The following is a 16,873-nucleotide window of genomic DNA, read 5'->3' on the forward strand; positions in this document are numbered from 1 at the left end:
GACTAAATTAATAAATCAGGTTCCCAACGGAAATTGAAGGTCATAGCACAACAGCCATTTACAACATCATTAGATGCAAATAGATTCTGTGGTTTGAATGTAAAAGTGAAAGTAAATATTTTATTCAACCATGATAATCAAATATTGACAATAAAATACGCCTTGCAGTCAGGTTCAGATTATAAATGATTAACAGCACCAAACAGAAATGTAATCTCGGTCACTGCATTTAAACATAACTTATGGGAAGAAAATTAGAAAGATATTTGCAGAACAAGATACTTACAGGGTGGCGATTTTTCTTGAAACCTGGAATTCTCAAGGAATTACTTTTCAACCTGGAAAAATCAGGGAAATCTGTAGGGAATTTCAGGAATTTTATAAAACCTCAGGAAATTCTGTGCTTTTAAGCTAACATTGGATTTAAATGTTATTGAGCATTAGAAATCACGAATTTTAAAATACTTAATATTTTGGAGAGTGTCAATTATTTGAATATAAGTCCATATAAATTACCAATGTTTAAAAATTGTGATTAAACTACAGCCAAGAAGAAGATGTTTGTGTGATGTTCAAAGCACACAAACACACACAGCTAATTTCACTGGATGTCATCTTCCTCTCCACATGTGGAATTCTCAGATCGCTCTCTCTCTCACATACACAAAGAGTGAAAAGTATTACATGAATAATCTACAACAGGAATAAAAATTAATTCTGTATGGGGTGACATGAAATGTAATGCCTCACAAACTTTGATACTCAGTCTGCTCCTGTTCCTTACTTACATAAATGACCATTCAGTGACTTTAAAGGGCTATTTACTGAGTATGTTCCATAATAACAGCTGTCCAATTATGCCCATGTCAAGATACAGCACAGATGATAGCAGTACAGCCCAACAACTAGTTCACAGCAAATAATATTCATTAATCACACAGAGACTCATATTACATAATTTCAACCAAATAAGAAAGCTGCTAGGAAAAGACATTAATAATCATTCTCTAATGGAAAAAGTTTGTGTAAAATTGATAAGTTGAAATAGATTTGACAGGCGGATAAATTAGGCAAGAAACATTGTTTAACACATTCTACTTACACATTAAACCCTTAGGTAGTAGTCTGTGACCATCTGTGACAATGCAGTTGAAGTTAAGAAAGTGTTCACCAAAAGTGAGCCGTAAAAATACTGTATAAAGCAGATACCTGCACATCTTACGGAAAATTTATCATAAGTTTTGGAATTCTTAAACTACTTCATTTGTGCTACTTATTGCTAGTAATAATAAATCCTGTCAACTGTGATTTGTGTTAATCTATCATCAATCCAGAGGTTGAACTCACTTACCTAGCCGCTTAACAGGTGATAAATGACAGTCATTTACCATCAACAGTTCCTTTCTTCCTATGTTGTCTGCTTTAGCTTTAGCCCAAAGTTTTATCATGATTCAAAGATTTGTTTCCCCAATGAGATACAGATTTTCATCGGTTTCTTGAACCATTTAAGGCAAATGCCAAGGTGGTTTCTATGGAAAGGACATAATTGATTTCCTTCCAAATCATTCCCTTGGTGTGGGTATGTGCTGTGCCTCTAATGACCTACCGTTGATAAAACTGTAAATCCTAATCTTCCTTGTCTATCTGGTTTTTATGTACACAGTTTTTTTATGTATTCAGTAAAAACGCCTTTTCTCATGTCTTTGGACATGAGGACGTGGGGAAGAGAAAAAGAAAGCTACACCCCACACTAATGCAGCCTTGGAGAAGGAATTTGTACATGGAAAATAAGCCCAGTGCAGATCTGCTACAAAATTTTTCACTCCTGGCTTCTGACATGTCACTATGGATGGGGTGGAAAGCACTGAAGAAAGAAAGAAAGAAATAAAAAATAGGTGTGCACATAAGAAATGTTGAATAGTTCAGCAGACAAAAAAATATTTTGCAGTATTAAAGAAGATTCTTGACATCTACATCATACGGTGCATGGAGGGGGGTTCCTTTACCACTACTAGTTAATTCCTTTCCTGTTCCACTCGCAAAACAGAGCGAGAGAGAAACGACTGTCTACATACTGCTGTACAAGCTCTAATTTCTCTCATCTTTGTGGTCCTCATGTGAAATGTACTTTGGCAACAGTGGAATTGTCCTGCAGTCAGCAGCAAATGCCAGTTCTCTAAATTGTCTCAATAGTGTACCTTGAAAATAACATTGCTACCCTGGCAGGGATTCCTATTTGAGTTCCCAAAGCATTTCCATAGTACTTGCGGTTTGTTCGAACCTATCAGTAACAAACTTAACAGCCTATCTCTTAATTCCTTTGATGCCTTCCTTCAGTCTTAATACCCATTGGATAAAAGATTGAAAAGATTTTTCAGAAAAACGCTTGAGAGGCCAATTTTCATGTCTTTCTGTAGAAGCACGTACATGCTTGTACAACATTTTAGAAATAACTGCAACTCCCCGTAATTGCCCATTAAAAAGCTATGCAACACCTGTTCTCAAAATGTTGGATGGCATTGTAACTTCTAATTCTAAAATGTCAAGTTCCATTGGACCAGATAAGTAGAAACTACTTTCTCATGGAACAAGACATTACATAATTTGTAGGGAATTGTTAATAAATTCAAAAACATAGATAGAAGACTATGGAAGTAAAAAAATTACCATAGTATATACAATAAATAAAATATTTGAATGGAAGGCTTTAAACTGCTTCCAAGAATTCCTGCCCAGAATAAAAGGAGTGTGGCACATGGAAATTTTTCAACTTAGATTTCAGAAATCTGAGTAGGTTTTACATGAGAGTTTTTCATTTCAGCCAGAAGCTCTTGAAAATGAAATTTACAGAGCAGTGCCGACCTTTCCCATGCCATAGTTAGATAAATGTTATCCAAGTGCAACTTATTTTTCCATTTGTTGTTCACTAATCATGGATAGTTCTTTTAAGTAAGTTCAGATTATTAACTACAAATCCGATGAAGAAGTATATTTGGAGGGATAGCAGAGTGAGAATCTAGAGACTTTTTAATGACAGTCTGCACAAACTGACACCATACATATTCTCAATGTGTTTTTCTAGGTTTAAGAGATCATTTGTGAAACGTAGATGCTCCATCCACATTCAGTCCAAATAATTTAAAATGTTTGACTTCACTGGTTGTTTGATCACCCTGTGCCAATATTATTTCACTTCATTTCGAAAGTTGGCACACATTCGTAGATGCACCAGATTTCTTTGTTGTCTATGTGAGTAACCAGATGGACAAAAAAAGAACTATGAAATTCATAAATTTAATATGAACATCTACGATCAGAACTATGGAACATAGAAACTAATATATATAAAGTCCACAATTAGGGAAAAAGACATTCTAACTGCTACTGCCCTGTTAAAAGAAGATCTGAAGCAGTAAGTCGTCATTGTATTCTATATATGTGTTTTTAAGACTTCCAAACTTTTTTTTTTAGCCTCATCACATGTGTTACATTTTCAAGGCTAGCAATTTGCTAACTGTCATATTTTTGATTATGGTCTTTTGTATACCTTACTTTCCACTTCCTGTAACTCTGGTTATAGATGTATACATTTTCATGGGTAGCAATTTGCTAAGTGTCATATTTTTGATTATGGTCTTTTGTATACCTTACTTTCCACTTCCCGTAACTCTGGTTATAGATGTATCACACATATAAAACTCCTAGTTCTCCCTCTGTGCTGATGAACCAGAGTACAGCATTAACATAAACATTTGATCATTATTTTAAACTACTGTAATGAATTCCTTGGGTCCATTTTTGCCAACTTCTTTACAGACTGTCAGTAGCCAAAAACCAAAGGCTGATTGTGAGCCTTGTTATAACTAATTATGCACTCTTTCATATTGGTACATCTTCTTATTTCTCAGACCACATGCAGAAACTTTTTGGAAAAAATGTTTATCCAGATACAGTTCATGAATTAAAGTTTCAGAAGCAGATCATTTAAGAAAGAACACATTTACAAAGCCTGCTCTATCTTTTGGTTATTAACTTTTTTCAGTGTAGAATACAAAAGCAGAAGCGCTGCACTCAGTTGCACTAGCTTGCAGGACTGTGACAAATGTAAATACTTGTGCCCTGGAAATGATTTGCCGCAAATATTATCAAGCAGCAGTTCGCAATGTTACTGAATATGTGGCGGCAGTTTGCATGGCTGGTAGTGTGGCATGGCAACATTGCTGAGCCATATTGTTGCCAATATGCAACTTTTTGGGCCCATGCAAACCTACCATAAGACCACTAAATCAAGTAAAAATAAATTTTCCTGCCCTTTGTTGAGATAATATGGTTCAGAAACAGTAATCCAACTGTGATGTGTTATTTACAATGAGAGGGCCATGAGAAAGAGCTCTGCAAATATTTTGTTTTATCGTGCTTAAGGGCATAAAATTTACTTGTTCTTGGTGTGGGCTTCAGTCCAAAGGCTGATTTGACACAGCTCTTCATGCTAGTAAGTGCTGCACAAGCCTTTTCTTGTCTGCATAACTACTGCAACCTACATCCATTTGAACTTGCTTATTGTATTGCAGCCATGATCTCCATCTCCAGTTTTACCCCCACCATTACCAGACTGGCGATTCTTTGATACTTCAGGATGTATCCTATCGATTGACCCCTTCTTTTAGTCAGGTTGTGCTACAAATGTCTTTTCTGCCCTTATTCAATTCAGTAACTCCTCATCAATTATTTGCTCTAACCGCCTAATTTGCATCATTCTCCAGAAGAACCACATTTCAGAAGCTTGTCTGAACTGTTTAACGTCCTGTTTCACTTATTTATAAAGCTACACCCCTGACAAATACCTTCAGAAAAGACTTCGTGGCATTTAAATTTATATTCAGTATTTACATACTTTTCAGTAATGCTGTCCTTAGTATTTCCAGTCTGCATTAAAATGCTTTATTTTGCTGCTTAAACAGTAAAACACATTTTCCGCTCTTAGTATCTCATTTACAAATATGATTCCCTGTTATCTGTAAATTAGCTGAGTGACTTAAAATATTTAGGCTTAATGTTAAATGATTGTAGGAGATTATCATTAAAACAATTTCTTGAACTTTTCTAACAGATGATGTTATTACTAGTTTCAACTTATTATCAAGTCGTCATGAGATGATTGAATGTGTTGCAAAGTGACTCATAAGCAGTTGATAACATTTGTGTGACCTGAGACTGAAAAATATATACTTAAAAAAAAAAATGTGTTTCCCTATGTCATTGTGTTACTCTGTGCAAATTTATTGAAAGTCAAAAATAGCTCAATGAATTCATTAATGTAGACTCACTCACACTGTAAAAAATCTGTATAAGAAATTGGCTGTGCAGTTATTTTCTCTTTTGGAAAATAAGATCTTGTCCATACAGTTATTTTCTCTTTTGAAAAATAAGATATTGACTGTGCAGCTATTTCCTGTTTTGAAAAATAATCAATAATTTATCAGTTAGGTGCAGTACTTAAGACACCAACAGTTTCAGCTTTGTCATTCTCATTGGAAATTACTAAGTGCCATTCCCTATAGCTAGCTGCATCATAATTCGAAACAAAAATCAGATAAATTTCCTGTTGGATGTTTTGCCGTTGCTTTTCATTAATGTCTCCTATTCAAAAAAAGAAAATTAGTTCCACTTCTGACACTGGCAGTAACTCCTACATTCCTGCTAAAACACAACATTAGTAAAATATCAGCCCATCAAAGTACTTACCTAGCAGCAGAAAAGTTCTTTATGGGCTCCCTGATCAGAAATTATGTAAAGGTAATGACACTCATACGCTCAGGCTAATTCAAATAACAGCACATCTTATTTATGGCACTTCTAAATAGAAAATCCGGAACAGAATAGAAGCACTTCTAGCTACCAGAAAAGTGGTGAAAATTTTTCGCTCTGATTCGCTGAGATATTTTCAGCAGTCTTCATTATTGTAGAGCAGCGCACAGCTTCCATTTGCAGTTTCAGCTTTAGGAACTGGCTGTTGCTGATGCTGAATACTCACACAGATTTAAAGTACGTCAACTGGTTGTTGCTTCACAAACGTTGCCTTTACCATACTTGCTGGTGTGTTTGTAATGTATCCATTGAGCACAAATACCTTTTGTTTTTAATGAATTTGTCAAAATTTATGTTTACCATTTGTTCCCAATTCATTGGCACTGGAAGACATCTTTCTGCTTCTTATTTTCTTGGTATAAAATGGCTCATTGTCCAGCTGCTTTCCTAATTCTGTAATGTTTCACTTTGTGCAAAAGAATATCGTGGTCGATATATTCAAATGCTTTTGTTATAACCGATACTAACGCACATAGTAGGACCAACATTTTATTGGCACTCACCTACAGTGTTTGTTTGCATAACTCTTTCCTGCCTTATTCACTTCCTCCAAGAGGCCTACTTTTTTCTGAGCTTATTTCTGAAATCAGTGAAGCTATTTTAATTATGTCTTGCGACTCCAATGAAATGTGTAATTTTTTATTTATTTATTTATTTTATTTTATTTTTTATTTTTTTTAATTGAAGTAAAAGAACATCAGTGGCCTTAATGAAACACATACTGTTTGGCTCGCTTTCTCCATCTAAAAACAGTTCATTGCAAAAAACATTGTGGTTAGTGCTTAAGATTTTTGCTCACACATTTAGAAATACGGAAGTACTTACATTTTTTTGTCAACTTGCATCTTTACTTACCCCTGAGATATCAGAATTTGTCAGGGCAAAATGCTAAATCTTTTCTGTAAATCAGGGAATTTCACTTGGGGAAACTTGTGGCAACTCTGAAACTGTAAACTTTCAAGAGTAGATTTGTGCAATGTCTGTTTTTAAATCAAAGACTCACATGAAACAAATCATTATTTCCGCTTACATAATTTTCCTGGCATATGAATGGTTCATATTGCCCTATCAAGTTTTGTAACAGGAAGAAGTTTACAAAAATACTAATTGTTCATTTTGATTACGTGCAAATATTTTAATTAAAGCAATAGTTATGGAATTAGTGTCTAAATATTCAAACACATGGATTTACAGAACTAAGTCTTCATAATAAATGCCTAACCTCACACCAAATTATACAGAGGAACTTGCAATTAAAATAGAAGTACCAGAATATTACATATAAAGACAACTCAAGAAGAATCATCAAAAGAAGCTAATCACAGTTCCCTCTCGGTGCCTTCATTTATAGAATTCTTTAGGCCAGCCATTGGTAGAGACTGCTTGCATCACAGATGTTTCCATATACAGTGACAACATGATCATGGTAATGTGGGCAGTTTGAAAAGAAAAGAGAGAAAATATACATTAATATTATTATCTGACAAGCGAATTTAATCCTTAATATAACAAATTGAGTGAATCAGCTCCACATAAATTATTCAAACATGTTTACCAATTCAGATGAAGGGGAAAAAACTAATTAGCTTGAATGAAAGCTGTTGACGTTGTTGTGGTGGGGGGAAGACTGACGTGATATGTTGTCTGCTCAGGCTGACATAAACCATTTTGTGTGGAGACCTTTTTTTTTCTTTCTAATCTTTTCTCTTTGCAAGAAGTACCTGGGTAAAGGAGGATATTATGCTTCAGCACTCCCGCCAAAAGCATACCACCTCTGCTCTTCACAATTCAGTCTGCAGGACTAAGCACTGAATTGTGTGCTGTGAAAGATGTGCTTCCACAAGCTGAACCTTGTGCAGTAGAATGTTTTCATTTTGTTCTTGCGTAAGGACTTCTGCACACAAGCATCAACAATGCCGTTATTGTAGATCCACGCTCACAGTTCCATATAGAAACATATGATGATCTGTGTATGCATTCACCTTGTACAGTCCTGTGGACAGACACTCCCATAATGGTTTCCAGCATCTCACCAAATAAAACATGTCTGCTGTCATTTAACACTGATTTATAATCTAATGCACTATACAAATAGTCTGTTCTTTTGACAAGTGGTGTGTAGTACATGTTTGGCTTGTCACCCCATATAGATAACACCACCTTCTTGAAACATTTTGTGTTCTATGCTGGATGGGATCACACTTTCAGGAGCAGACTAGTGGAAATGGGTGAAGATTGAGATCGTAACAGAAAATATTTTTCTTGGGAAGGCATTGAAACTTGTAGTCATTCTTGCTTGTATGTTGCCGCTGCAGAGCCTATGATGAAAAATGTTACCAGAGACTACAAACAATAGAAGCCTGAATATTTCAATAGTGACCACCTCCAAGTATGAGTTCCTTCTAATCTTCCAGTTGTCCTTCGTTGCATTTCATTCAGTAATTGTTGTTATATGATGCTATTTGTTATTCCATTTGCATCCTACCTCACGTGGCAACTACTATCTTGTTCTCAAACCTGTACAAGGGTTGGACAAAATTCCGGAAACACCGCTAGAAATGTGTGCTTGAACATAAATACAGATGCTAGCCAAGCATGCAGATTCTATTGTTGTGTTCGACCAAGAACGGCATGTGCGCATAGTCTTCAGGAAGAATAGTATAATATTTCTTTGAAAACCATACAGGACCTGTATTTATCCATTCTGAGATGACTGGAAGCTGTGTCTGCTGCGTGCAGATTATACAAATGAATTGCATTTGCAGTTTTGTGGGACATTATTACGGTAACAAAGTACTCAACTTCTTTATTAATGACTTACTATTTTCAAAATTTACTGCTATTTTCATGTTTTTCACTCATTTATTGCTGTATCGGTGTGCTGCAGTATTGTGGCACAGGAATTTCAGTGTCTTCCAGAATTGCAGATAAGAATCTGCAGCCCAAAAAAAAAAAAATTTGTAATTAGGCACATAACTATATTTCTGAGATGAGAATTAAAACTTTGACTACTATTTGCAGCAAGTGGTGTTATTTTGTTTACTTTGTATACATTTGGTAATCCTGTAGCACTCCTTAATATATGCTAATTTACAACCACACTTTTTCTTTCCATGTAGTGGGAGATATAGCAGTCTGTATTATGATATAAGTTTCGTTTTGGTTGTTTATGTTACCATTATTCATCTGTTCTTCAGAATAATGACATAGTTCTGTTCTGTATTAGTTCTTGCCACTTCTCCCCTCCCCCAATCCTGTGTGCATATTTTAAAATGAGAGAGAGAGAGGGGGGGGGTCTTTACAGGGCAGATTAGAGGGAAAAAATGGAAAGCCTAAGGAAAGTTTCAAGTTTTAGTCTTATTAATTTAAGTTGTATCCTTCTTAAGCTGAACAGATTTTCTCTCAATGATGTTTAAATTGATGCTAGCCTTTCTGTTTTTATTTTCACAGGAATTTGGGAATAAGGAAAACAGAAGTACTCAGCAACAGGAAGCTGGAAGAGATCTCAAATCTGGGTCTACTCCATACTCTCTTTCATTCAAAGTTGAATCTGTGTATGCTGTAGGTTCAGATGCTAAAGTTGCACTTTTACAAAAAATAGATTCTCAAGAAAAATTTGTTAGTAAATTGAAGGAAGAAAATGCCAGTGAAGAAACAATTGAAAAAGAAGTGAAGGCTCTCCTTACATTAAGGTCAGAAACTAAAGCCTTGACTGGTGAAAGACTTAAAATCGATTTTGATCCACCAAAAATCACTGAAGAGGAACAAGAAAAACCACCAAATCAGGTTAAGGATACTAGTATTACGGACGAGCTTTTGCTTAAAATTTCTGCACAGGGTGACACTGTTCGAAAATTGAAACAAGAGAAAGCTGCCAAAAATATAATTGATATTGAAGTAAAAAAACTGCTAGATTTAAAAGCTCAATTCAAATCGGTCACTGGAGAAGACTGGCGAGTTGACCTTGTCCCGAAGGTAAAAAAGGAACTAGAATTGCCATCACTTAATACAAGCATTGATGTTAGAAATGATTTACTAGAAAAAATAGCAAGTCAAGGATTAACAGTAAGAAAACTAAAATCTGAGAAAGCAGATAAAGTTGTAATAGATGCAGAGGTGAAGAAGCTTTTGGACCTGAAAGCCGAGTTTAAGTCTGTTACAGGAGAAGACTGGAGGACGGAATTAGCATCAAAGGACCATAGTATAGCAAAAGATACTTCTGATGTTAGAAATAATTTGCTAAAAGCAATTTCAGAACAAGGAGATGTTGTTAGGAAACTGAAATCTGAAAAAGCACCTAAAAGTGCGATTGATACTGAAGTGAAAAAACTACTTGATCTGAAAGCAGAATTCAAAGCTGTTACAGGAGAGGACTGGAAAGTAGAATTAGCACCAAAGAACAATATTTCGCCAAGTGCTGGTGCTGTAGCACCTGATACAAGAAACAACTTATTAAAAGCAATTTCAGAGCAGGGAGATATTGTAAGGAAACTGAAATCTGAGAAGGCATCTAAAAGCACAGTTGATGCAGAAGTGAAAAAGCTACTCGACCTGAAAGCAGAATTCAAAACCATTACTGGAGAGGACTGGAAAGCTGACCTGTATTCTAAAGATACTGCTCCCAAAATGTCAACTGCAGGTGCTGGTGAGGATACTGCTGCCATTTCCACATTGACACAAGAGATAACAGATCAGGGTAACAAAGTGAGAAACCTGAAATCCACAGGTGCACCAAAGGTATGTTGCTACACTAGAAGAATAAATATAAGTATTTTAGTAATGAATAACATGCCATTTTGTAAAAAGAAGCAATAATTACATAATCCCCCAATTTCCTGCTTTGTGCAGTGTGGGTAAGGAAAACACCTAAGTAATTTCCAGTGCTAGCTTTACATGTTTTGTTATACCCCAATTCAAAGCAAGGTGACAAAACAATAATCCATTGAGAATGAATCATGATTATCATATTGTTAAATACCAGCGTCAGTATACTGTGCTTTATTTCAATAACTCAAGTTTCAAATATTTGTAGTCTTTCATGTCAAATTACAACATTACCTCATGCAAATGAGCCAGCATGACATAAAATTTAACCAGGTTGTATTCAGTTTCATTCATAAATGAACATTTATTTCTTACAGTTACTCAGTGTACTCATCATATCACGTTTAATGTTAGTTATGTGAAAAAGCCAAGTATAAATTATTACAAATCCTGAGAGCAAAGCAAACAGTGGAATGAATAGAGCCAACCACATAAATAAGAATTTGGATGTAGGGTATGAACTTTTTCTCTTCTTCAGACAACAGGTACACAGCTGTGATGGCCTAGAACAGTGGCCCAAGTCAAACAATGTAGTTTTGTGTGTATCCAAAAGGGGGGAGAGGTCTATTCTGAAAAAGAAGCTGAATTACTGTGTTAAAATTCTTATTGATATGCGTTTTCATCATCAAAATCCTGTGCTTATATGTTGACTGGTTGTTTCTTTCTCATTCCATTGCACACTAAAAATCGATTACACATACAGAAAAAATCAATCTGTGATGATACAGTCTTAATAAAACAAGGATTGTCCTGATAATTTATTGAAAGTCAACTATTTCAACATTTCATTGTTCGCATAACAGCTTCTTAAGTCGTACTGTTCTTGAAGGTGATAGATCACATGCATTCACCATGAGCAAAAACCATAAAATGAAATGTTGGTCATTTCACTCTAACTGTGTAAAAGAACCCATATACGTAATAAAAGCGTGTGTGTTTTTGTGTTTGGAGGTAGCTAAAACAAATTCTGATGGCGGAAAATTTTTTCACCACCATTATTTGGCTATCAATAGAGAGCAGTGGTGGGCGGTTATCATGTGTTAATGTGATACAGCACACTGTAAATATCACACTAAAATTATGCCATTTCTGTTCGAATATGAGCTGGAAATGACACTAAAGTATCCCGTTTCTCTTTGAATGTGTGCTGGTATGAAAATAAGATGGAGAAAAACATATTTCGTAGCACTCTCTCCACAATAAACCAATTTTGAGTGATGGAATGATATTCAACCACTCTATGATCAACTGAAAGAAGGAATACAGTTGTCTGTTTTCCAGTTTAGATGCTGTAATGTGACCATCCCTTCTGCACTACATGTGCTATGTTGCTTACAGCATCAGGTCTGTATTTTTCTGTGAAATTACATGTAATGTATTGTGCAAGCATAGAGTATGAGGGGTTTATTAGGAACTGTTGAAGTAATGGCTCTGTTGGCGAGTGGTTAGCACCACTGACTGATAATTCATTACCTCGGATTTACTTCCCACTGACACTAATATGTTTTCCTTCATTTTATTGTATTCCACATAATATGAATTTATTAAAAACAGGTGGCAATTTCCACTTTTGCTGTGTTTATTTTACTCGTTCACATCTAGTTTTTGTTCTAGAACATGGGCTAGAAGGTTGAAGCTATCCATGAAGAAATAAAATTAATACAACAAAAGTGCAAAATGCAACCTTCTTTTAGTATGAAATTGTTTTTTTAGATGATCTGCTAAGGACACCTTTTTCCAGTAGATCTTAGAAGGAAAAAGATTTAAAGAGTTACGTAGATGTATACCTAACAACAGGTGCACATGGAATGAAGCTCACTGATTTGGCTCAAACTATGTTAATAGAAGCACGTAACTGTCTCTTTCAAGTTCCTAGAATATTTCGCCTGATTGGGCCATATAAAAAGGCAAAATCCTCTATGAAGATTTGTGCGTGGAGTATGAGGAAAAGACGAGTGACGTATGTCAGACAGGTGAGGTAGCCGAGTTACAAAGAGTATGGACTCGCAAACCCTGCAATTCGGTGACGTGGTTTCGATTCCCACAGGTTACATAATTTTTGTTTCTTATTTTATTCCTAACAATGTTAAATGCTTAATAAAAAAATTTTAATGCCCTTAAACACTTCAGTTTACATACATAAAATTAATACAGTCAGTATATTTACGATTTCTTCACTTGTAAGTCAGAAGGCTGTAGGCCACCACATTTTAGCACATGGTTGAAATTTTGCACAAGCTGCTACTGATAAGAAGAGAGGTGGTGGTAGCATAAACTTCCTAACTGTGTGTTAATAAGTTCTTCCTCAGGGATAGTGGAAAAAAGAAATGGAATTTGAGTGTACAGTGAAGATTGTGATTGTTTAAAGGGAAAAAAATTAAAAGTTAGTTTTACAGTTAATTTAAAATTTCTTGCAATTTTCCATACCATTCTAGCGCCATGTTTCACATCATTTTATGACTTGAATAATTATGTGAGGAATGGCAGTACTATAACAACAACATAAATTCACATTTTACTGTCTTCCAGAAGTCTCATCTTAGTGTTTAGATTTTTAATTATTTTGATGCAAGTTCTTCAACTCCAATAAGATGAAAACAGGGAGAATCTTCATAATCAAATTCCTTGTAGTTTGTATTAGTTAAAAGTAAAATCATGCAGCAGTTCTCCGAAGCCTGAGTATTTTACTGCGTGTAATAATTGCTAGGTGGGTTATTATTATTTATATTTTTGTGAAGATATTCCCATTTATTTTAATCATTTCAATTTTTAAATACTGAAAATGAATTGCCATTTTATCTTGATATAAATTAGAAGTGTTATTGGGTAAAATAAATATTCCTCTGCATAATATTGAATCACGTCCAGATTGATAGACCGAGCAAGGGCACACTACTTCAGAATTAAGACTCTTAATATGTGTAATTTTTTGCAAATAGACTTATATTTTCATTATAATAATGTGGAAAGAGGCCCTTGACATTACAGTCGGTATCTTCTTCCAGGCATTGGCCAATGGCGAGGACAGTGATGCAGGGTAACATACGATCGATGTCTAGGCTGAGAAGGATAGGAGCACTGGTGAGGGGAGTAATGTCATCATTAAGTGAGAGGGGGGAAATAGAGCATGAGGATAGGTGTAATCTGCACATTTTTTTTCTTAACCAGTTTTAGGAGAGAATGCAGGAAGCAGAGGAAGCCCCATTCCTGCTTACAAGGACAGACGTGGCAGAGAGGGCGAAGTCTGCTCCTACATAATGTAGTTTTACCAGTGAGAGTGCTGATATATCTAGGATTTGAACATTTTATTCATTTCATATGATGTAAAGCTAAAATTATGTAGAAGTAATAGGTGCACTTATTGTTCTACATCATAATCAACAGTGTGTGCTTTTGGTGCGTTGTAAATATGTTTCAGTTTTCATAAAAATATAAAGTTAAAAATCATATGGTTGATCTGTTAACACTGTGATTACTTGTGCTCCGAAGTATTACTTGAATTTGAATGCTGGCAGCTATTGACTCAAATATGCCGTTCGCCTAGTATTTTTTACTTCTTTTGCTGGAGCACTAGCTAAAGCATCAAGATGATGTGTATGTACATCAAGATGATGTGTATGTACAGTACACAGGGACTGTTCCCATAAGCGAGAATAGGTAGGGGCCCTTTTGCACATAGGAAGGTAGCTGGTATGTGCACGAGGGAAGGGAGATGGGCTAATATATGACTTTGCCAAAAAGTGAGTAATAGTTGATCTGAAAACAGGTAATTTATTTTATGGATGTGATTAAACCATTGTTATTCATCCACTCAAAGTGGTGTTTGTTATTTCATCTTCAGGTCACAGTGGATGCCGAAGTTGCTAGGCTGTTGTCTTTAAAAGCCGAGTACAAACAAATAACAGGGAAGGAATTTCCATCGGCTGGAGCAAAACAAGCAACCAAAAAAGAACCCAAAGAAGAAAGGAAGGAGAAGCAGAAAAAGGAAGTCAAAGAAAAACAAACAGCCATTAAGAAAGAACCCGAGGTAATATTTTTAAGTCTTTAAATTGTTTCACTATTCCCATACGCCATTGATGTTTTCATTTTGTTTTATGCTAAATTTTGCAGGTGAAGGATGGAGAACAGGTTGGCTTGAAGAAACAAACTCGGTTGGGACTGGAAGCAAGGAAGGAAGAAAATCTTCCGGATTGGTACTCACAAGTAAGAGCAAAATTAATGTCTTGCATGTACCAGGTGGTTATAATTAAAGTGTAGCTGCTCACGGAGGTCCAGTGTGCCCTGTACTTATCATATAGCAGCGAAACTTGATAGACACAGTATGCTAATACATTAATGTGGAACCGATTTACACTACAAAAAAATTGTCGCAGTTTTGGCCACCAGGTGCAGCTATGGTACAGTAAATTGTATGTATGATGGTATGACATCCAAACTGTCATTTGACAAGCCATAAGGTGAATGAACAATATGGCTGTCAGGAAGAGGAAAAGTACTCGTTTAGGGAAACAGTTTTATGTGAATGGCAGCAATGACAGTGCTGCATTGAGAGAGTGTTGCTGACTGAAAATTCTGAGGAGACGCTCAACGTCATTAAATGGTTTAAAGAAGGTGATTATTAAATTCAAAAACATCTGGAAGAGGCAGACGTCCTATTCTGGTGGAAAGTACTTATTAAGTTTGCTGTTGCTGCAACTGAACATGCTGCATGTGCCATGGGTATTGCTAGTGCTCATGCAATGTCATGAGAGTTGTCCGCAGCTTGTGGTCTAGTGGCTAGCATTGCTACTTGTGGATGACAAGGTCCCGGGTTCGATTGCCAGCCGGATTGGGGATTTTCTCTGCCCGAGGACTGGGTGTTAGTGTTGTCCTTATCATTTCATCATCATTCGTGACAGTGGCCAGATTGGAGTGTGAAAAAAATTGGGACTTTGCACGGGGCGCTGATGACCGCACAGTTCAGTGCCCCACAAACCGAACATCATTATCATGAGAGTTGTCCATCTCTTGGCCAACATTATAGAAAGTTTTGCAGTCTGTTTTGCACTGGTACTTGTAGCAAGATCCAGATAGTGCAGCAATTGGAACCTCATGATCTGCAACAATGTTGTGAATTTGCTCTTCAGTTTTCTGTCACAGATTGAAGTTGATGGCGATGGTCTGGCAGTATTATATGGAGCGATGAGGCACATTTACACTTTAGTAAAAACAGAGAACTGCCGAATTTGGGGTACTGTTAAACCACATTTTTTGCACTAAGAGCCATTGCACTTGCCATTTGTGACTTTGTGGTGAGGATTCACAAGCACCGTTATTCTCATTCCATTCCTCTTTGAAGAGAATACACCCAGAGGGCCTCTCAGTTGTCTGCATGTTATCAAGATGTGCTTGTACAGCATGTGATTTCTGCTTTGAAGAGTACAACTGTGTGGAAACCACTATTTTCATGCAAGATTGGGTGATCTCTTGCTGCTCTCCCAGTGAAAGACATGCTTGATGCAACCTTACAGGAATGTGTTATATCCAGAGGTTTTCCAGATGCTTGACCTGCAAGATCACCTGATCTGAACCCATGTGACGTTTGACTCTTGGATATCTAAAAGAATGTGGTTACCAAGAATACATTATGTCTCCTACCTGATCTGAAGGCCAGGAACACATTGCTCATATTTGCAGCAGAACTGGTGCAAGTAGTGTTAATTATGTCATTTTTTGGATATAGCATCTCTTCGTCATCTCTATTGCTCATATTGAACTAATTGTATAGGCCATGTTTTATAATAAAATCAACATTATGCCTTTCTCACTGGTTTGGCATTTTCTGCCCACGTCCCATTCCTAATCCTTTATGCACGAAAACATTTTCATATATCTTTCTAGCAGTTACAGGTTTTCGCCTGTACTTTTTTTTTGGGGGGGGGGGGGGGGGGGGCTGTTCCACATTTAAAGTGTTAGAATATCTAGCAAGTTTCGCTTCCCTATAATACTTAGAGCCACTACTGGACCTCTGAGAGTAGTTGCCTTCAATTATAACCACCCCAGGTTAAGTGAGTAATTCCGACAATTTAGTCAAAGAGCGAGGGATAATGTTTAAATCCGTAAATAAAGCACTTGCTTGTGGTGCTACTTCGCTGTAATTTTGTGAAATTGTCACATTTGCTGCCACTGTAAATCAGATACC

General features: G+C 36.2%; 1 protein-coding gene across 2 annotated transcripts in view; it reads left to right on the forward strand.

The window, feature by feature from the left end:
* The window catches only part of LOC124785494 (bifunctional glutamate/proline--tRNA ligase), a 221,267-nt gene that overhangs the window by 126,814 nt on the left and 77,580 nt on the right, over positions 1-16,873 (forward strand). For both annotated transcript variants that reach the window (XM_047254186.1, XM_047254187.1), the window contains exons 14-16: positions 9,319-10,605; positions 14,534-14,719; positions 14,803-14,895. In XM_047254186.1, coding sequence (XP_047110142.1) covers positions 9,319-10,605; positions 14,534-14,719; positions 14,803-14,895 — 1,566 coding nt within the window. The remainder of the gene's footprint in view (positions 1-9,318; positions 10,606-14,533; positions 14,720-14,802; positions 14,896-16,873) is intronic.

Source organism: Schistocerca piceifrons, chromosome 1 (assembly GCF_021461385.2).
Source record: "Schistocerca piceifrons isolate TAMUIC-IGC-003096 chromosome 1, iqSchPice1.1, whole genome shotgun sequence".
In the NCBI taxonomy this organism is placed as follows: Eukaryota; Metazoa; Arthropoda; class Insecta; order Orthoptera; family Acrididae; genus Schistocerca; species Schistocerca piceifrons.